The sequence below is a fragment of the Zonotrichia albicollis genome, chromosome 16 (assembly GCF_047830755.1).
Source record: "Zonotrichia albicollis isolate bZonAlb1 chromosome 16, bZonAlb1.hap1, whole genome shotgun sequence".
NCBI lineage: Eukaryota > Metazoa > Chordata > Aves > Passeriformes > Passerellidae > Zonotrichia > Zonotrichia albicollis.
The window spans coordinates 9,711,711-9,734,927 of record NC_133834.1 but is presented as its reverse complement, the minus strand read 5'-3'; the positions used below and the strand labels follow the sequence as shown (position 1 = coordinate 9,734,927).

General features: G+C 39.1%; 1 protein-coding gene across 6 annotated transcripts in view; it reads right to left on the bottom strand.

Annotated features, from left to right (window-relative positions):
• MRTFB (myocardin related transcription factor B) overlaps positions 1-23,217 on the bottom strand; it is a 66,382-nt gene that overhangs the window by 11,960 nt on the left and 31,205 nt on the right. For all 6 annotated transcript variants that reach the window (XM_074553041.1, XM_074553043.1, XM_074553042.1 and 3 more), the window contains 9 exons: positions 14,362-14,427; positions 13,325-13,380; positions 12,685-12,760; positions 12,019-12,180; positions 11,306-11,490; positions 7,095-7,235; positions 5,799-6,046; positions 4,075-4,231; positions 928-1,950 (listed from right to left, as the gene is read on the bottom strand). In XM_074553041.1, the coding sequence (XP_074409142.1) occupies positions 928-1,950; positions 4,075-4,231; positions 5,799-6,046; positions 7,095-7,235; positions 11,306-11,490; positions 12,019-12,180; positions 12,685-12,760; positions 13,325-13,380; positions 14,362-14,427 (2,114 nt within the window). The remainder of the gene's footprint in view (positions 1-927; positions 1,951-4,074; positions 4,232-5,798; positions 6,047-7,094; positions 7,236-11,305; positions 11,491-12,018; positions 12,181-12,684; positions 12,761-13,324; positions 13,381-14,361; positions 14,428-23,217) is intronic.

Sequence of the window (23,217 nt, the reverse complement as noted above, 5' to 3'; positions counted from 1 at the left end):
AACAATTTTAAGTGATAGTGGAAAACTTTCTGGAGTATAAATGAAGTAAAATACCAGGACAAGCTGCTTAAGGTTGTGACAGAATTCTAGTAGGATTTTAGAACAATTCATGTGGAGATCTGGGTGTATGGCTCCTAGGAAGAGTTCTTGCACTGCAGACTGGGGCCCATCCTCACCAGAATTTTCCACCCCTCATGAAGGCTGCTGGATGTGCTGGGCCCACAGCATGCACAACAGCCAGGGACTCACTGCAGCTGGAAGAATACTTTGCTGCCATGATGGGTGGCAGGGGATGTTCCAACAATGCCAGTGGGAAGTGCATTACTGCTTAATTCTACCATTCCTAGCTCAGACCAACAGGTTACACTGATTCAGCTTGGTCAGATTACTCCTGTACATCTGTATTTATAGCCTGTCTTGGTTTATGCTGTGTTTATTCACTACCCATAATCAGCCTAGAAATAATATTTGCACAACCATGGTTTCTTTTTCTAAGTCCACAGGAGAGTTGTACAATCTGGCATTCACATTTTTAAATATATTGAAGCATCACCACCTAGTAGGTAGTTAATATATGTTCAGCAAACAGGGCTATCTCAAAGTACTGAGATGGTAGCTCTCTATTACAATTTGCAGTTAACAAAATGATGGTATATGCTATTTTAAATCAAATTGTGCATGGAGGCAGTACACGGTAAGGCAATTGCTGATCAGGAAAGAGTATCGAGGAACAAAGTTGCAAAGAAATAAGTATTAGAAGCAGGTATTACAAGATCAGCTCAAGCTTTTGTACTGTTTCCCTTAAGCAGAAACAGGCTAAGCCTGAGTTTTAAGTTAATCTTACAAGCAGCACATTTACCTATTTACACTAAGTTATGAAATACTGCCATGCAGGTTACATGATAAAAAAAATAGAAACACCCTTACCTGCAACTTGATATTTCCAACTGGTAACTGCACTGCAGTAGCAGCATTGGGTCCCTGGATGGACAGTGGGAGGAGCAGCTGGGCAGTTCCTTGGGTAGTTAATAAAGCTTGAGGCTGGGCAACAACTGCAGTTTGTGGCTGCCTCTGTGGACTAACATAAAACTGAGAAATGGCATTGTGAGGTTCAGCTTTGGCCACAGGTATCTCCTGCTTGATAACAACTGCCTTTTTGGCAACTGGATTGTGGCCAGCGGTGTACACGGGCTGTCCTAAGGAATGGCTGGCCACAGGGACAGACTGACTGGTACTTGAGCAGTCAGCAGGGGCACTTTCATCTTTGACAGCAGCACTGAACTGCTTCTGTTCCAAAGCAGCTGAGTTACCAAAAGTCTGAGACTGTTGCTGCTGTCCCCTTTTTTCAACCTCAAGCTGCATTTTCAATACTTCCACAAGTTTTTGCTCTTGTTCCAGTTTTCTTTTGAGCTCTTCAATTTGTTTTTCTTTTTCTTGAAGCTTGCGGTCCTTTTCTGCTACATCAAACTCCATGGTTGAGATGCTGCCACTGCTGCGATTCTGATTATCCTCGTTTGTACTTGCCCTCAGGGGTGAAGTACTCAGGAACTGGGATGGTGACATCATGGTCATTTCTGGGAAAGTGTCTGCCATACTCGTGTCATCTGTGCTCAGACTGGACTGTTCAGAGGGAGAGGGAGATATAGGCAGGGGAGAGCTGACGTTTTCAGTATTTACTGCTTTGCTGCCAGGTGCAGTCGATGTTTTTTCTGGAGGGAAGCTGGATATCGTAGTAGCCACTGGTTTATTTACTGCTGCAACAGGAAATGCCACAGTCACTTCCCCACTGTTACCTGTGGCCCCACTAGAAGTGGTCACTGTCACAGAGGTACTTGTAGCAACCCCATTGTTGTTAAGGTCTTGATAGGTTTTCAGACGCTCAATAAGGTCTGTTTTTGTTCCAGACACTGGTAATCCCCTCAGTTTCAACTCCATTTTAAGCTCTGCTACCTGAAATAAAATAAAATAAAACACTATAATAAAAAAGGAAAATATTAAAACTTACTGATAGGCATTCTTATTACATCTTAATAATGAAAATTATTTTCATTCCCATATTTGCTAGTTATTAAATCTCTTGGTTCTGACAGCATGCATTATCTATGAACACATTGCCATGACCTCCTACTTACTTTAGTATTTAGGTGGCCAAAATCTTAGCAGTGTTCAGCTGTACAGTGAATAGTAGCAGACTGATGATGTTTTTTCATAAATATTCAACATGGAAAAATGCACCTACAGCTCCAGTTCTGAGCTAAAAACCTCTGTAGCAAACCAGCAGCCAATGGCAGCAGTGCAGATAAAAGCAGTGAGCAGCAGCACGCTGAGCCCCTTTGTGACACCATCAGGACAGACAGACCTGTTTCTGAGAAACTTTATCAGGTCAGCTGATGATTTAATAGACTCATCAAACACAAAAGGCTCTCTTGCTAATTAGCAACCAAACAGTCACCCTATGTGCCATCTGTGTTTCCTTTACAAAAGCAGTTTAAGCAGTCAAAATTGCTTTCTGACAGAAAAACATTCTCAGTTTTTTCCAATAAGCTTACAGACAAAGTAAAGTGCAAATATGTTGAATGTAAATTGATTCTATATTTCAAAATATCAGTTAAAGAAAAGCAGTCACAAAGAATGACTTTTGTTTATCATAAACATGCACCACATATTAGAGCTGCATATTAGAGCTACCTCTAACATAACAAAAGATAGTGACCTCAGTAGTATTTCAGTACTCAGCCAGCCTAGAATTTAAGTTGGATGTATTTTTGATTTGGAAATGATGAGAAGTTCACAGCAATATATTTTACATCTCTAAAACCCACAGCAATTTTATGTTAAATAACTCCCTAGCCAATAACTATCAGCTGTTTCCCCCAGTCTGGTACCCTCTGCACTTGAGAGTGTGTTCTAATTTTTCTCTTTTTCAACAATTCATTTCTGAACTCAGAACTGATTTAGCTGATCCAGAGGTAAAACCACCACCAGCAGGTCTGCAAGGAAGGCTTATGTGAGTGTTACCACATCAGCAGGAATACCAATAAATTGTGCCAAGAAATAGATAAGTGAACAGCTTTAATCATTGCAAAGCACAATTCCAGGTATTAACTTTAAAATCTTCACAAGTTTTTAGTTAAAAATTTAAGGACTGGAATACTGATTTCAAATGTTTTTGTTTGAATTGCATTTTATAAACTTATTTCATATTAAAAGATTGGCTTTAACTTAGGACAATATATTACCACATTGAGAATCCAATCTTCAGAAATTTCTTCTTTTTATCCCTTCGAATCTAAAAGAATCCTACCTCCCACCCCTCACAAAGCTTGGTAAAGGCAGAGAGAAAGGAATTCATTGCCCACTAGATGTCCCTACGCTGCTGCTGAAGTTTGGCACATTCCTGCAGCTGCTGAATCCTAAACCCCCACAAGCTGCTTCAGATTTGTCTTTATTCCTTCTCATTTATTTCAGAAGGAAGAGGATCCTATGCAATGCCCTCATAGTTCAACCTGAACAGTCTGCTGTTAGTTATAACTTAAATTTTGGAATTTAGCATTCATTTTCATATGTAGTGTTGAACTCTGGTAAGAAGATCTTTTCTGTTCTCTCTTTACAGTCTTATTTCTGTTTCTATTTATAGCAGTGACCTCTCAGAATATGTTTTTATTAGGGCATCTTTTAATTTATATTGCTTAACTAAACCTCTTCACTGATACACTGAAATTGTCATGAGGGAATTACTGCTCCTGTGTTTAAATTTGCCTGAGCTGAAAAACTTCACATGAAGTGAACCTCACATCTTACCCAAGGTGTCATAGTGAGGGACCATTACAATGTGTCTGAAATTCCTCCTCTTCTAATTCTTTGGGAAAGAAATGTCAGTTCTGGAACACAGGCATATGAGGAATCAAACATTTCAGTCCAGGAGAGTTGTGTATGAAAACTTAGACACTCTCATTCTAACCAGTTCGGAGGAAAGGACAGTTTTCATTGGTACAAATTACCAGGCACATTCTCAACAGTAACAGTTCACAAGTTATGAATTACAGGAATGGACAAATCCCTCTTATCTTTTACCTTCAAGTCATCCAAGCTTGAAGGCAGAGGACCTGGTTTCCTGCTAGGAACATTACTGTTCTGTCTGGGTGAGCTGGCAGCTGATGTTGGTGTACTGTTGTTGTTCAGAGTATTCAGTGGTGAATTCCCATTGTTGTTCTGTTTGTCATTCAGTGGCCTTCAAGTAACAGGAAAAAGAGAAACAAGAATGTCAATGCTAAATATATTACGTTTTCAGTCAAGAGGCTGTGATTCTGAATCTCATGTCTGTGAAACTAATGAACAAATTAACTTTTTTACAAATCTATGCTTAACCTAACACATTACTGTTAAGTCTTTTCAGTAAAACAAAACAAACAGGAAAACAGAGAGTAGTATGTTGCTGTTTTGGTTTGGTTTGCAGTTAAGCATACCAATTTATGCTTCATAGTTTTGATTATTGTCATGGTATCTCTGAAGAACACTATGGACTGCAAACTCTATTTACACAAAGTAATCACCAGCCAGGGCAATTAGTTAGTTTTTTGTCTGGCATCAATAACGACCCCCCAGTACTGAACTCTGTGATGCAACCCTTCCATAGATGTCCAATGTTCACACACAGTATGGACTGACACAAAGCAGTTCACTTTGATGATGATGCATTTTTATCAGCTGTACTCAAGAATCTCATAGAAGGATTCTGAAGTAATTGTAAAAAATTAAAAATGCCACCATTTACACTAGGTATCATAAGTCAGCTCTTTGATTTCGTTCAGCTGATTTATGAAGAAATGTTTCTGAAATGTCAGTAAATGGAACATAAGAAGCGTGGGCAGGCAGGCAGAAACATCGCCAGTCCAAATGTTAGGATACATGGTAATTATAAATACAACCACAGATGGTAGCTTTAACTTTTCTAGCCTCACTTGCTGAAGAAAAAGAACTCAGTGAAAACTCATTTTAAAAAAATAGCTGAAAGTCAATTTGAATTTAGGCTTGTGTGACAGTGGCATGCTACACTTTAAGCACTTCTAGGAAAAGACTGGTCTTAGATGATGAGAATTAACTCTGCAGATAGTCAACCTCTTGTTTTGTTATGGGATGCTGGCAACTCTTTAAACATTTATTGACTGTTTCTACCTATAAATCAGTGAGTGTACTTCTCACTGGTAAAAGTGCTAAAGATCTTCTCACTGATAAAAGTACTAATGAGGAACTCATACCAGCATTAGAGATGAGGCTATAAACAACAGACAGATCTTATCATATGTAAAAAGACCGATATGTCTTATTTGTAAACTGCAAGAATGTGGTTTGTGAATTTGATGTAAAAAAAATAAACCCAAAGGAATAGTGCATGTCTTTGTTAAAGACATGGTCTGCAAGCTTCTCTCCTGCCTACCTAGCTCACATTTGAGTGAAAATGGTGTCAAAACTTTCTTGATTTTGCACAAATGCATTTGAGTTTCAAATATGTATTTAGTCAGAAAAAACACATCTGACAGGTAAGATGTTGTCACATAAAAATAACTAGGATCACCTCAAGGCTTCTCAGACCTCAGGGTTATTTTAACAAGAGAACAACCTCACACCTTGTTAAATAAGGCAAATAATACCCACAGTGATGCAAAATACCATTTAAAGTTTTCTTGGGTTCCAACTGTCTCTTTAATGCTTGCAAACCATGTTTACTTCTAAAGCCCTAAGCCTATAACTGATGTATATGTTTTTTCTTAAAAGGACACAAACAATGCTTCACATACTTCAGCAGTGCAGGCAGAATTGTCTGGTAGTTGTAGTGTTGTTGCTGTTGGCTCAGGATCTGCAGCTGCAAAAACAGTTGCTGCTGTTGTAGCAGACGAGCATAGTTGGAGTCCATCTGTGGCTCATTTTTCTCACCTTTCTGATCAGGTGGAATATACTGATGATACTTCAATTTTTTCACCCTTGGCTTAGGTTCTTTACATTTCTTGCTCCGATGTTTATCATTTGGGTTCTTTGGGTGGCTTTGCTGTTTATGGATGGAAAAGATTGAAACAAAACCACAACAAATGTCACTTAAAGCAGTTATGCATGGCTCAGAGATGCAGCATACCAGAGCACTTTTACTGTAGAGAGCTGCTGAAAACAACTGTCCTTAAAAACATCCCCAAATGAACCATCCTTGGAAGGTTAACATACTCCAGCTGGCTTATCCCCTGCACACGTAGGGGTCATAAAATCACAGTTTGGGAATGGTTTCTCAAAGCTGGCACAGCTACTACTCATTCTACTAGTCATGACCTGTCATTGCAAAGAGGCATCCTTCTTAAGCAGCTAAATTCAAAGCCACTTAGCAGTTTGTGGAAGTAAAAGCCAGTATTCTAAATTCCATCTGTAAACATCTGAGGTACTTAGAGGTCTAGACTGAAAGCATGGACAGACACTCCTATAAATTACAGGCAGCAACATCTTCATTAGCAACGCTCAAGTGATTAAAACTATCTTCCTTTACAAGCTCTTTGAAATTATTTTGAGGGAAAATTGAAGGCAGTTACCTAATCACATGGAAGGTATCAAAGCAGAAATGCTGTGCAGATGCCCTTTTGGGGCACATCCGAATTAAGGTCCTGCATTAAATAAGCTGGTACATATCCACTGATATCAAAGGATATAGCCAAATTTATATTAGAAAATGACTGCCAGAGGTCATCCTGGTACATTTAACTGAGTTCATTTCATGTAGGTAAGTAGAAGTCTACATACAAATATTCATTAACACAACTGAAGACAGTGGAGTTACTGAAATGAAACATTATGGACATAAAGAAATCCCTCTCTAACTGTATTTGAAAGGTTTCCAATACTGCTGGCAAAGTCAGTGCAGAAAAGAGAATTGAGTATGTTCTTCTGATCTTCAGCAAGGGTACAGGAGCTTCTCCCTCACAATGCATTCTGCTTATACATTCAAACAACTGAGACAACAGTGTGGAAAAGGAGCAGTGCTGCTCACCACTTTGGCTGCAGGTAGGCTATGAATGCAGTGACTCTCTATTCAGTTACCCTCCATATAAACCCACCTTCACTAAGGTTGGCCCAGGCTTTGCTGCAGATACAGTGCTTGTGGTCAGGGTGGTTGCAGCAGTGGAACGAGTCACGTGCTGTTCGATTGTAGAGGGAGTTTTGAGGAATTCAGGAACTGGAGAGGTTAAAGGTGGATACTGGGATTTAAAAAATATAAGGAAAAAGAGAAACATTAAAAACATCGACCACCAGAGTAACTGGAAAAAATGTTAAGACAACTGACTATCACATCAAATTCACAAAATACTTTTTCGGAGGACTGGTGAAAACAGAACTCCTGTACATGTGTGCAAGTACTCTATAAGGGCACATTTTGGCACACTTCAAACACAGCAAATAAAATAAAATGGTTTCTTACTTTGACTTCTTAGTTAGCTAAGAAAACATTGCTTTATTACTATAAAATTGAGGCCTTCAGTATTTTTTGTCTGTGAAGTCAGATTTCTGTGTATACAAGGAGAATCTCACCACCCAAACAAGTACTGTCAGAAAGGCATTGCCTTCATAAAGGTCAAACTTCAACAGACAAACAAACTTCTTGTTTCAGAATGATCACGCAGCAGGACAGAAGGTGCATTTTCACCCTTCCTGTGGTATTTTCAGAGCCCCACCTCTGACTGTGCCAGGAGGTGCATTTCTTCTATATCTTATGCCAGCAGAAGTGTAAACCCAAACTTTGCTCATCATCTATTTGTCATACCAATTTTTATTGTGCTGAAATCGGTTTGTAATTTTAGGTCTTAAAGAAACCTTATTATTTCCTTCTGTGGTGAATATCCCTCTGATGGAACACAGACTCTACATAAACAGATCTCAGCCCCTGTGTTCCTAGATACACACAGAAATCTTTACTCTTTACTCAGAAACAGATTTTTCATTCTCTGATTATCTTCCTGTTACAGTTAACTGTGTTAACAGTTTTCATTAGTCTTTCTTGGATATAAGTAACTGAAAATGTTCAGGATATTCCATGTAGAGTCTCACTGCATCCTTACAGTGGCATTAGCACTTATCCTGGAACCACCTCTTCTGACAGGCTTGCAGTTTTACAGAGGATGTGCACAGGAGCTCCCTGACCCCACTGCTGAACACTGCACCCAGCTCTCTTCCTCCTCAGTTTTCTCTTGAGTTGAGTTCCCAGGTTTCCACATTTCTTTGTCATGGCAAAGAGGGGCGTTGTGTATTTTTCTTTCCAAGAACTATTCATTCTATTGGAATTGCATTTCTCTCCTAAAAGCAATATCAACCAGTTCTTTTTGCATAATAACAATCCAACTGTGTGCTGACTGTGCCTTCCTACTTTTGTTAGGTGCCCTGTTCTTACGTCAAGGCTGTTAACGGTAACACGAAACCAGAAGGTCCCAGATCAGCTCCCACAGAGCACTGGTCCCAGCTTCCTTTCAGCCAGCACTTCCCTCTTTCTGGCTCATTTCTGGTAATCTCCATCCTCATTTTCCCAGTGTTTAATATCATCCAGTAATAAATCCAGCCAGATGACATCAGTTGCACTTCCATTGTTTAAGAAAGCAATTAGATCCCCTAGTACAATCCTCCTTTTATAAAAGCCCCTTCTTTATATTCCTATCAGTAAACATCCTTTTTCTTCCAAATTAATTCCAAGACTTGCATTATAATGAAGTCTGACAGGTATTTTCTGTTTCATTTCTTCCTGTACCTTTCCTGTATTTTTCTGTACTACAAAGGACTTAACTTGGTACACATTTTGCAACTCTATGTCCTGGTTCTTTTGTGTTTCTGGGATAGCAGTTCCCAAGGTGCCAGTCTGCATGAACAAAGCTCTCTGACTTTTGCTCACAATTAATTTGTAAGAAATTTCCATTTTATCTTCATGTTTCATTTAGACATCTCACTGTGTTCCCAACCATCAGCTGCCAAGAGGCAACTCTAGCCCCTAACCCAGTAGTGGGTTTGATCCCTGTCTTGCAGCCACAGAGGAACAGCTCCTGATGCTTCATTAAACAGCAGATTTACCATGCCCTCCCTGTCACTGAAACACTGTGCACACGCCTGGCCTGTCCTATCCAGCCTGGTGGCAGGCTAAAGATACAAATGCCTCTATTTTTATTTCCAAGTTTCCAAGTGTTTGCTCTGGAAAGCATCTGATATCTACACAGTGTCTGTTATTTGCTGGACTTGCACAACAAAAAAAAAAGCACCACCAAAACCCCAAATTACCTCTTTTCATATTGCATGAAAATCACAGTGTTAAACATTTTCCTCTTGCCAGAGAATAAATTATTTCTCCTTACACTAGTCATTATCCTAACCTACACACAAAGCTTTTTACAGACTTCCCAATTTTACCTGCAAGTGTTAGATGAGGCAATGAACCATGCACATAATTTATTTTTAAATTCAAAAACTTAGATTTAACAGGTCTTGACTTCTTCACCTGATTGCTTCATAAACTAGTCATTATTTAATTTGATCAGATCCCTATTTCCAAATAATATGATTTCTGTACCTTTTCTGCTGGATGCCAACAAGAATCTAGCAGGTCAACAAGCCACAGAGAATATATCAGGGAAACAGTCATTCTGTGCCATCAAGCAAAATTCTTCAGCTGTTTTGAAGATAACTATTTAATATCTTCTGAATTGTGACTACCTCAATTTGATCTGTTTAGAGTATGACTAAAATGCCTAATCCTTACCAGATGCAAGTCCACTGGGTTAAAGCAAGTTTTAGGTCATCAGTCAGCAAGAGCTGAAGGTTCTGAAACTTATGTTACATCCTCTGATGTCTGGAAATGTGCGGAGGAGGAAGCCTTGAAAAGAACTCTGGCTGCACTCTGCTTTATTCCAAACTTTCTTTGTATTTTTTGTATTTACTTTGTTGTAATAAAATTTAAAATTTATCAGAGGAAATTAAAAGAATAAAGGAGCCATTCCCAGACATGTCTCCTGTAGAGACCTGCTGTGCTGTTATTCTTTAATTCAAAAGGAACAACAAGGTGAGCATCTGTTTTATTCTGCAGAAGAACAACTTCTCATTTTAGATGTGTGCACAGAAGTGGCTGTAATGTGATATGAAATCCATAAGCAAAGGCTTAAAGGTTTTCTGAAGCGCTTTTTCAATCAAGTTCAAGTGCCTTACTTTTTGTTTCTGCAGTCACAGATCTCTCTTATGCTTCCTACTTGAAAAGCTTTTGGCATGTATTGCTTTGAGTATTTTATTTAACTCTCCATTAGGAACCTAATTCCTTACTCTGGAATCTAATTTCATGTGGTTTCTTTTCAATTTATTCAACACAAATTATGTTCTTTCAATGTGAAACCCAACTCATATCTTAATCTGTATGTGAGGGAACAATGAAATACAATGGATGTGCTGTACTTTGCATCCAGCATTGTTTCTGCATATAAAATTTACAATATTTCCATCTCCTGTGATAATAAGAAAACCAAGGAGAGTAACACCAGATCCTGAACCACTCAGCTGTCAGGTGTCCATGGTCATAAACACATTACAGACTTTGGAGCATTAACAAGAGCTGTCTCTTTTTTACTTATTTAACAGTTGACTTTTACATTACTTTCTGCAGTAAGGAGCAAATCCACAGCTCTCTAAATCCTCACACATTTAGATGCTCTGCTATAGAGATAACATTTTATCTGCCACGACACATTTACTTTTCTTTCTTTGTAAGTACCTTGAGGAAATACTAAAAACCTCAGAAAAATCAACATAACTGTTATTTTGATTTCTTAAATAGTAAATTCCTTAGGCAGTATTTTAATAATATAGGAAAGAATATTTAAATTATGTGGGAAACCTTTTTTGTGGACTTTTCTGAAGGTAACAGAACTGACATCAACTGTTGTTGTTTCAGTAAAGTTTCATTCTAAATGAGTTCAAGACCTTGCCCAGAAGGAAGACAGACATTAAGTAATTAATAACAGCTGGAGTAAACCATGGCCATGACCTTTTAAACAACTTCTGGGAAAGCTGCAGATCTTGTCATAATGAATTTCAGGGAATTTATGGCTTCACTGCAGCCTATGGGAATTTCATCACTGCCACCAGCTAAGCCAGGGTTCTGCTCTCTACACCCCCAAGCAGAGAAGAGAGTCCCAGACAGCCCTTTGTAGCAGCAGATGTATTCATCCTGTTTGAAACCATGCCCCACTTCTCCAGTGCCACACCAAAAGCATACTGTGAAAATCTTAACATTTAAAAACTGTACCTGTGTTGATGTAGCAGCATTTGGGGTTATTGGTGAGGGTGAGTCACTTGGTTTTGGCTCACCAGGGGAAGCTGCTGAACCCTGGGATTCTTGGCTGGCTGGCTGATCTGGTGATAAAGCATCACTGCTGTCTTCATCAAATGAAAAATCATCCAAAGCTTGAGGGTAATTCTCTTGTCCAACTGCTAAAATGTTTACATAGAAAGAAACAATGTTTTTTTTAATTGCACAAATTGAATTTAGACATTTATGGCAGGATTAGCTAATTGCTGGCAAATGATCAGTTTTCAGCAGTCTAAACATATGGTACCTAAGTATTTATTGTGTTTTTAATATGAGAGCCATATTAAATCATATTCAAGGAATCAATAAAACCAAGTGTGGAGCAGAAGTGGTTTTAGTAAGAGATTAAAAGGTAAGTTCAACAGATATGGGGTGCACACAGACACCTACGACAGCCTGACGGATGGCTACAGATGTTTGATTATTTGTAATGATTTTTATTTTAAAAAATGTATTTTCAAAGTTTCATGTAAAAATAGGACTACTTTATTTAAATGATAACAAAGTTTAGGTCTCAGAAGCTGAAAGAGTAAGTAGTAATAAACTTAGCATGTGTTATCTTCTAGTGAACTTTACCCTCAAGAGTTAAATTATTTCTTTTCTACAATGCCACATAGATCACAAACAGAAGCTGTGGGACTTCTACTTGCCTATAATGGCTTCTTTAACGCTGGAGTCTACAGGAAGAATATTTTTTTCTACCAGTTCCATAGGGCCAGGTCTCTGAGCAATCTTCTCATTCAGATCATCTGCCAAGCGAGCTCTCTTCAGTTTCATCTGAGTGGCCTGTAGTGAAGGCTCTGCAAAGGTCTCTAAAAGGATATATTGATTCAGATATTCTGTTCCCCTTGTTCCCCAATTTCATGACAAACAACATTGTCTTGTCTTTGCAATAACCATTCCACTTGTATCAAAAGCAGCCAGGTACAACAGGTAACAGGATAACAGTCACATTTATTAAAGGTTCTTTAGGGCCAGGGGAGAGCATAAGGCTGTCAGGTCAGTTTAGGGCATGAGTAGAAACTGAAATAGAAACACTCCATGTACAGATCTGATACTATAATTACCATTATAGATCAAGAACAATATGCAAGAGCAAACAAATAAACACACTGCTGGGAATACCTTCACTGCCATAGATGTATCTGTTAATACACAGATTTAGAATGCAGACTAGCACAGACACTGCAGAAGCAGAGAAACACAGCAGATAAACCTTTAGAATGAATTCCCAGGCAGTGTCATTCAGGGAGCCAAGGCAGAGCAAAGCCAGGCCCTGCTGTGAGCAGGCTCCAGATGCACCTGTGAGCACGTACCCTCCAGGATGTGCATTCTGACCAGCTCCGAGCGGTCCGGCCGGCTCCGGATCTTGTGCTTCAAGAAATTTTCAGTCTTCAAAGAGAGGAGGAAGCACCATTAGCTACTGTTCACTCAAAAACTCAAAGCAGTTTGACAAATCAGCCACGTCCAATCAATGCATAGTTGCAGTTTCATTCAGATGGGGGGTCAGCACTGTCAGAACACAGGCAGCAGAGGGGTTCCTCCTGCTTTGTTCTGTTTTCCTAGCAGTTAAGCGGGGGTGATGGATTTCCAACTTATTCAGACAAGATGGAAATGTTTCTGGTTTGATCCCACACCACCACATAATCACAATAGTACAGATTTGCCATAGAAAAAAACTGCTGAAGCATAATTTCCCCAAGTATCCAATCCTTAACTGGAGGTTAACCCCCCATATGTTTTAACCCCCCTTAATTTAATCCCCACTGATCTGTGATGGCTCAGAGAAGTTCCTCTCAGATTTGATATTTTATTTTAACAAATTCTCCCAAAATAAAAGCACACATTTTTACTGTAATGGTAAGAATTTTTCCATATACCCAGAGAATTTAGTATCACAAAAAACTGACTCTCCATTTCCATATGTTAATTCCAAGTTTACACAAAGTGGTTTACCCTGGCTCGCTCCAGGCTCTTTATCTGCTCATGGAATGCAGCTGGACTTTTCAAAGCTGTGAAGGGAGAGGAAGAGTTAAACGGACAGGAAGTAATTTTCTAACGAAATATGCTAACCATAATGTGTGTATGAGTGTTAACACCACCTCAGAGCTGTGTTTGCAGGATTACATTTGATCTGTGCTAGTTGTATCCACCTATATTTAGCAGAGATGAGCAATACTCCTTTATAGAATACCTGGAATATTTAACAGATTATTACCATGTAATGGTTAACTTTTTCACCATCTACAAAGGTGTTTGTTTAGTTATCAAAACTGTCCCACAGTGAAATTTTGTGAGGTAAGGTTTAGAATGCCAAAATGCCAATTTAATTTAATTTGTTCCACTGAATTTTCTGGCTGTCCATACCTCATACTTGCTGTTATTAGAGAGAACTGGACCTTCCCTTAAGAACTATGCGTTGATTTAAAAATGATATAGAAAAATGTGGAGGAGTTAAATATTCATCTTAGAAAACAGAATGATGTCTAGCTACTAAATAACCAAAAAGAGTAAAAAAACCACTGTTAACCTAGCAATAACATAAATTGTAGAGTGCTCCATCTCAGTGCTATCCACTGAGAGATCCTCCATGTTTCCTGTGCACCTCTCATTTGTTTGGAAACCTTTGTCATTCTACTCTTTAAAAACTGCTGGTTTTATTAATAATGCCAACTCATTTAAGTAATTCAGTTTATTTAGTAAATCAGTCATAATTATTTAAGTAGAGAAAATAAAAGCAGAATCAGACTAGGTCTACAAATCCCTGCATTTCTGTCACAATGGCTATTTTAACTGAAACATGATGCACTTGAATTCACTGAAGCACAGTGAATTCACTACATGCTCCCTTAGGTTATCAAAAGGATCCCACAAGTCTTTTCAAATGCTAAAGTTATTTTTAATGATCTCACAGAAATGCTTATCTTTATCATTTTATATATTCAATTCATAATTAACACTACAGAAATACACATTGTAGGTGTAAGTCTTACGTGGCATGATGCCCTGGTCCACCAGCTGTTCCCGTGTCCGTCTCTGTTGCAGCCTCAGCTGAAGTACTGACAAGAGAAAACATTGATTCCTGTGTGAGCACAGTCTCCTCATCAAGTGCAAAACTCCCATTCCAATGATACCAAGTACTGCAGCCTTAGAAATCCTTTCTGCTGTGTATTCAGCCCTGAGAGAACCCCCCAGAGCCATCCCAGGAACAGCTGCTCCCAGGGATGATCCCATCCCCACTTCCACTGGAGTTTGCTCTCAATCTCAGCCCTGATGCCAGCACTGTATTTCCCATCTGCATCCACTTTTCCCACCAGTCAGGCCTCATGAGGAGTGTTGAGCTTACATCAAGAAAACCGTGAGGTAGAAAGAGTTTGAACCATAAACTGGAGCCCATAATGATTACAGAACCTTACTGTGGCCTAAGCCAATCTTTCCTGACTGGGCTGAAATAGAAATGAACTGTGCAGAGCATTTTAGAAGAAAAGGTCTGTGTGTGTCTTGCTGATTGTTTCTTCTTAAGGTTTTTTTTTAATATAAAGACTGACTGTACATTAAATAAACCTTGCTGAAACACAAGAAACTGAAGATAAGCAGAATTTTATCTGCCTTATTTAAAAACAACAAAAAAGCGTTACAATCAGGAACACACCTTATTCTCTCTCTGAACATCAGAAAATGTTGGTTTTTTTGACTGAGATGTGTGTTATCATAATTACTTAAAGGACAGAATATATCCAGTACTGTCAAATATAGAAAAACAGCTTATAAAGCTTCAGAGGTAACTTCTTACATTTCATTACATTTAATGAAATGTTTCTCACACATTTCTGTGTCAACCAATGTGACATGTATTAAATGCCACACCAGAAACCACAAAACCTGGGGGAAGAGGTAGACATAAAATATTTATACTTTTAAAGATTATGGCTTTTTGTTGCCGGGGGGAAAAACAAGGGGGAAAAAGTTGTTTCTACCCCTCCCATCCCCTTGTTTCTGTATCAAATTATCATCATGCTTCATTATCTCCTTGACACATATAGCTACTACCCCAAAGTGAAATTTCATCTTCTGAACAAGGGACAGTTAAGACAAAGTATAAATCACATTAAAGATTGATATTTACATGCTGAAATTCCGACTTGAGAGCTTATTATGGGTGTATGATTATGGTATGCTGTTCCTATTGTATTTCACAAGGAAGCAAAACAAGCTAATGCATTGTCCAAAACATCAAAATGAATGTAATTTCTAAAAAATTAAGCTAAGGACAAAGTTCATTGTTTCCAGAATTTAAAAGGAACCAGCTTATTTCCTGTTCTGCAGTACAGGAAGGATATTCCTCTGGCTAAAGCATTAAGACCGGGAATAGCAAGTCCTGAAAACAAGGACATTATTTTCTTGTATCACACAAACATTGAGAGTTCAAATACAAACATTTCAGGGCTTGGCACAGCAGATCAGTTCAGACTTTACAATTTTCTTTTACAATTTTTTCTTCACTAAGCTTTTTCATAAAGCCCATTTTGTAGGTGGAGCTGGTTCAGCTAGAACTACCTAAGCATTGCTAGGGATGTGCTTTCAATATTACTAATCACAAGTGGGAAAGAACATTATTATTGAATATATTATACTGAACGTTATATCTAAATATAAATGATAGGAAGCCCTGCTGTGTAGTTTAGGAATGTATCTATGATTTGTGGCTTCATTTATGGTCAGATATTTGGCTTAAGCTTTACAGAAAGACTAAAAACTGAGCCATATCCTAAACAATGTACAGTGTAAAAAGGGAACATACATGGGACCAGAGCAAAAGGGAGAGAACAGTAAGAATGTCCTTGCACATAAACCTTGTGTGCTCACATGTGAAGCTTCAGCATTTTTTAAGAAAAAATGTAACAAACGTTTTTGTCTCTCATAACATTACTTGTCTGCCCATCAACTGCTCATCTACACTGGGCACTACAAAGCAGTAAGGGAAGATTTTGAAGTTGTCCCATCTGTATCTGGACAAGTCATAGAAACAGTGAGAAAATTAGAGATATAGAAGATATAGAACATGTAGTTATTCACTTACTAGCTAAATATCATGAACTTATATATTACATAATAAGGAAAGGACAGCCTGTAGCATGACTAATAGGAAAGCACTGCAGGGGAATGCTAAAGAAGAGATGACTCATAGTTAGAAAGATGGTATAAGATAATAACTGAAGATTTTGACTTGACCAGAGCAAGGAGGTTAAACAGAAACCAAGCTGGATGAAAACCAGATGTTTGCTTTTGCAATCAACTCCAAAACTAATGTTGAAAAAGTGTTTCATAGCTACACTTTTAAAAAAGATAAACATTGAGCAGTCAAATGCATTATTAAATAGAAAAATTTCAAATAGAAAGCAATCTTGAATAAAACCCCTAAATATATTATTTTTTAAAGTTGGAAAGCTAAAAAGGTTTTGCTATTCCAAAGCAAATCCATCAGAAAAAAAGCCAATATTGATATCTCTATGAAAGAGATACAAGGATCTAAAATACTTTCAGCCCCTACAGTGACACAAAGTAAAAAGCAGAGCTGTTTCTAAGGATGAAGCAGAAGGACCTGTCTGTGAGCTGCAAAACCTCCCAGTCAGAGCAGCCCTGGGTTCCAGGTCAGGGTGTCAGAGCAGGAGGCAGCACAGGCAGGAGTGACCCCTCACTGTCTCTGCCCTGAGGGGAGCCTGCTGTGGTGTGAAGGGAGGAACAGCAGTGAGGTCTGTGAAAAGCTCAGGAGGAAATGGGGACTCACAAGAACAGCCAGCCCGACAGGAGGATGGGAGTCATGGAAACTGAATCACACGTTTTCAATACAGAAAATATAATGAAATTATCTTCAGAGACAAGGATGAGCCATATGAGAATTCCACTTATGGCAAAGAATTGCTCATTTATTTCTGTGAGAAACTATCTCGAACAGAACACAGGTTGGTTTAAATCTAATGTAATTAAAGCTAATACAGACTTTACTTATGATATATATGGAAATCCATAGAGCAAGAGATTTCTAGAACAATCAGTAACACACAAAGTGGTATATCTAGTAAAGCTGGATTGAGATAAGAAGACAGCCTAAAAAAAAAACCAAAAAACCCACCAAAAACTCACAAAAAAATCTAAAAACCACTGAAGCATTACCCAAATACAACATATATATATACACATACATATATATTATATATACACATACATATATATTATATATGCATATATATTATTAACTCTGGTTCTAGTGTGGGTCGAGGTTTGGATTTTTTACCTTCTTTTGTTTTTCTCCCTCCCCTTTATTTTAAAGAAACATTTACAGACAAACCATCATGGAATGTGGGGAAGGGAGAACTCGAAAGACAGGAGGTGGAGGTACTACAAAGCAAAGTTGCCCTTGGAATGGTGTTCACTCAAACATTGTGTTTTACAGATGGTTCTTATCAGAGTAAATCCATTCAGCTTGCTGCCAGATAGTTAACCTTTCACTTTTACACTTTTAAAATCAGGAAGTTACCTACATAACATCTAAAATCATAAGTGATCTCCAAAATGAAGGCACAACATTAACAAATATTTACCTGTGTTGAAAAACTACTAATGTTGTTAATGCTGTCCCTCCTATTTAAAGTAACGTGCAAAAGAAGGGCAGTGTTAACACCACTGAGCAAATGTAGTTGTTAAAAGACAGTACAAATATTTTGCACTTCACATTATCTGGCAGGAATCCTCCTTCACACCACTGCAACTCTAAAAATTGTCTGTGAACTGCTTCTGAATAAAAGCCATGCACAGAGAGAGACCAATTCCTGCTGTGACCGAGGGAGAAGGGAGGATACTCTTTTTTGTTTGCAACTAAACACACGACTTTAACACTTGAACACCAGGTGGAGAGATTCCAAAATTTCCATGTGTTTTCTTAAGTCAATAAAATGATCATTAAAGCTTGAATAGCTTATTTAATACTTACTGACAAAACAAAAAAGCATAATCCCTCCTCACAGTAAGAACATCTGGTTATCTGACTCTCAGAGTCAGCAGAAGTCTTGTGACTGCACTGGAGGGAGAGTGTTTAGCCAGCACAAAACTGAGTGCCAGAGGCTGGTGCTCCACTCTGCAGCTCCTTCCAGTGTCAGCACACCAGGGAATCCACACTCCTGAGCAGGGAATGGAGATGGTGGTGCAGGAAGGGGAGCTCATCCATTAACCAATGCACTCGGTTATGTGGAAGTGGATTTCTGTAAAGCAGTAACTTTTATAAAGCCAAGGAATGCCCTGTTCTCAGCGCAGGGGTCCTGCTCAGGTTCACACACAGTGTGCCCCAAAGGGCAGAGACTGAGGATAACCACAACCAGCAGCTCTCAATCTCCTGCTGAAGCGCCAGGGGGTGAGAGCAGAAGTGCCACAAGCAGGCACTTGAGGAGACACAGCACGTTCTGTCCACCTTGGAAAGGCAGCAAACAGCTCTCTGGGCATGTTTTACTTGCTGTGAGTGGCAGAAGGAGTGAAATAAAGTGTATTATTGAATCACCCACAACAAACAGCTTTTATCAGAGCTAAGCAAGTGATGCCTGTTACGAATCTGTAATGTGTATCCTATAGAAGAGCAGTCTCAAAGTAGTACTACATAATCACAAGCACTGGAATGTAAAGAGGCCAAAAATAAATCAATAGTTGTCCTGCAGGAACAATGCTATCTACACTGATTGACAAGCTTTCACCACTGCTTCTTGCCTTGAAGAAAACCAGAACACATATTGTGCACAGCTCCAGCAGTTCTAGCACTAATAATTCCACATCTAACATAGTTCATTACATAGCCTATCTTTGACTTAAGATCAAATTTTAATCTTTTTATAGAAGGTACCATGAAACAGCAAATAGTTGTTGCCATTTCTCAATTACACAGCTGAAACAAACATTTCACCGTGGACAGAGGGTCCAGAAGACACCACACAGTTCTTTCAAATGGCAGCAGGAAAAAACACAACACATCGAGATTTTTTTAATGTTCTGTATATAATAATCTCATCATTCTCCTGAAGTTAAAATCCAACAGATATTACCTATTTAAACACTTCAAACTGCAAGTGGAAATGAGAAAATGTAATGTCCAACATTCCTCCATAACCCCTTGGAAATTTCCAAGAGCGGCAGAAACTCCAGCGCAGGCTGCTAGGCTGGCTGCCATGGAAACAGACAGTGCTGGAACCGCGGCGTTTCCTTTCAGTGCAAAGCTGGGACACTGAAAGCCTCCATTTCTCTCTGCCAGCTGCCAACAGCTTTTCTGCAGCCCGTGCCCCCTGGAGGCTGGGGCACAGCGGGCAGAGGCTCCGGGCACAGGCTGCACTGGCACCGGCACTGCGGGGGGACACAGAAGTGTCCCCTGGGCTGAAGCAGCAGGACCCTTAAGGCAAGGGTGTCACCAGCGTGTGGCACTGCACAGAGCAGAGAATTCCACCGGGAGTGATCCCAGCATCACCTTTGCCCTGGAACTGGGACACAGCCTCACAGGGCAGCAGCTCCAGAGCTGCAGAACCTGAGCACCGAGGGCTCTGTGGGCATCCTGCACCCCAAACCCCATTGCTCACATCCTACAGCACCGAGTGCTCTCTGGGCATCCTGCACCCCACAGCCAGTCTGCTCACATCATAAAGTCTGCATTTTCTACACACCCTAACTTTATGCTAGGTTAATCCTCCAGAAATAGGTTTTGCTTTCTCCTGAGCTGAGATTTCTCCCTCAGCTCTATGATGAGGTATTGTACTCTATCTATTAAAAAATGGTTAATTTCTCCCACTAATATTTGTTCTGCAAATAAAAAAAAATAGTAGAAAGTATATTTTGTGTAGTAAGTAAAAGAAAGAGCAGGTGATATCCGAGGTACATAATTCAGGAAGGTTATGGACATGGTAGTTTGCATATGGTATTACACATTCCACCAGTCCAAAGTCAGAAATTTGTTAATATAATGTTAACTTCATTTATATGGCATGTCAAAAAAGAAGAGGTGAGAAAACCATGAAAATAGCTACTTTTAATTTGCTGGAAATGATTCTAAGTAAGCTGTATGGAATTTTAAGATAAAATGCATTTTAAATTGTGGTACTCATTCCCCATCAGCCTAAAGATGATAATAACAGCATATTCGTAACACTCTTCGTTTTAAAACAAAAATAATTTATCACCAATTCATCTTGTAAAAAGTATCAGACATCATCTAACCATGAGTGAATGCCTTCACAACTTCCATGTATGCCAGAATATAATTTTTAAAAGGAACTATTTTGTTTTATTTAGTTATCTTGCTTTCATTAAAAAAAAAAAAAAAACAAAAAAAAACCTTACTGGTTTGTTATATAATTTAAACGTTCTTTTTTCCATTATTGTATAAGTGATTTTTCTGCTAAGACTATATCCAAAATAATTAAGAAAAGTTGAAGCAGCTCTTTTGCATATTCATTTTAAACAATTATTCGGTCATACTTCCATTTCAGCTTAGAAATGTACTGTGTAAATGTAAAGTACATGAGAGGAGACTACTGAGGGCCATTTCAGATCATCTCTCCAGAATTCTGGAGGGGAGCCCTGCAGGACGTCCAGATCTCTCAAATGACACCACTGTGATTTAAAGCTTTTGTCTGCAGCCAGTGCTGATGCTCAGATGAGTGCTCCAGCAGGAACAGCATCCACTGAAAGCACAGAATGAAAACCGAGATGGCAAAGAGCTGCATGTAAACTGAACATTTCAAACAAACACACCAACTATAACAATATCATTAGCTGAGAGGCTTAAATGACGAGGATATAGGACAATCTGTATTGTATCCTATTGCTATGGAACATGTTGCTTAGAAACCAGCCAGAACATACACAAGCCTTCAAACAAATTACTGGGATGTCTGCTGGGATGAATATATATATACATATATATGTGTGCATGGATATGTAAAAAGCAAAATCTATACCTTTCATTATTCTTTTTATGTCTTTAAAATGAGAAAAATCATCATGTTGGGTGAGAAGTCTTAACAAACTAAAGCTTATATTGCCATTTTCTATAAAATTGCATAACTTCAGTATATTAATAATAACATTTTCTAAATCTGCAAGTATTACTCTGCTTAGTGCAAACCTCTGATTTTTTAAAAATAATCTGCATTTCCTTGAATACTACTATTAGCCAAAAAGTGTACTGTGAAGGGGCTCATGAAACTTGAGTTTAAATTCTACATCTATTACAGCTTCCTTTGTGATAATCTGGAGTGTATTACACAGAATGATGACAGATGATTTCCAGCCAAGCCCCCTCCATTGTCCATGCTATTCCTAGGCACAGCAAACAAAATGCACACCCAAGCAGATTCTCCACCTCAGGAGAGCACACAATAATTCAAAGCAGAGCAAGGTGGATTGCACTGAGCTGCCTGCTTGCAGCCGGGGGTGTGAGCAATGGTACTGAGTCACCTCTGCTGCAGACAGCTCCAGACTCTGCAGATGCTCTGTGGGTGAGTCCAGCTGATCACAGGCATGGAGAAGTTGCTGCATTAGGGAGGACCCTGCACTGGGGGCTGAGGCTCCCACGTGTTGTGGTGGATGTGACAGGAAAGAAGAATCCCCCAGCAGAGCAGCAAAGCAGACAGTGCTTTCAGAGAGTGCTTTCAGAACTCAATATGATCTAACACAGGATTACCAATGAAAAGCCAATGGTCTGTGCCTCCCTCCACTCCCAGCTGCTTCTGCTGCTTTCACACTGGCAGAGGTGCCTCCTGCCAGGTCTGTGCTCTGGCCTGGCAGCACCATGAGAGAAATGCTCTTCAGCAATAGCCACTGACTTTGGGCTCCTAATGCCAACAGGAGAGAGAGGCTGGCAGTGTGTGACTCCCAATGCCAACAGGAGAGAGAGGCTGGCAGCGTGTGACTCCTGATGCCAACAGGAGATAGTGGCTGGCAGTAAGCAGGGTAGGGCTGGATGGGAATACCCCTGGCTCTTGGCAGCAGCACTCCTAATCCTTCTATAAAAACTTGAAGAAATCTTATAGCTGCCATAGCAAGTTTTTTAAAAGCTCTTGGTTAGCCACCATCGTCTTCTAATTGTATACAGATTACATACAAATCAAATTAGTACATAGTAGTCTTGGTTTATTGGAGTAGTTAAGCATGTGTTTATTATAATGGTATTACAATATATTTATTATTAATTTAAGTGCTACACTGAAGAAGAAAATTCTGTGGAGTAAGTGCTGATTTAATTTTACGACATACAATTATCCCATGACATTAAAGAGACTGTTTATGGTAGAGTTTAGCACAGCCCTGCAGGATCATTACACAGAATTTACAGTGCTTCCTTTATTAACAAAGGAATAACACCTTTTTCACCAGTATTTTTCTCATTATCCGTGTCTCAAGAACCATACCTGATGGACTACCACTAATAAGGGGTCATAAAAACACCTCTAAACACCAGATGACACAACGTAGAGCTTTTTCTTTATAAAAACCAAATAAACCAAGGAATCTTTATCATGCCAGGGCAGGGGAACAGAAGAGGTCAAGAGTATCATCAATACTCAACATGACAGCAATAGCAGGAAGCCTGTTGAATAAACAATTCTCATGCAACATGGATTTGATTGCAAGGGATGAGGGGAAGAAATCCTTCCTGACTACACCTGGTAATCTGTTATTCAGGCAGCACAAAGACAATTCCAGTGCACACCTGAGAAATCCACTCATTGCACCCTGTATCCTGTTTGCAGCACTTGCCAGTCTCCAGTTCCTCACAAACCAGTAAATTGAAAATGCATTACAAATCCCGGAAAGAA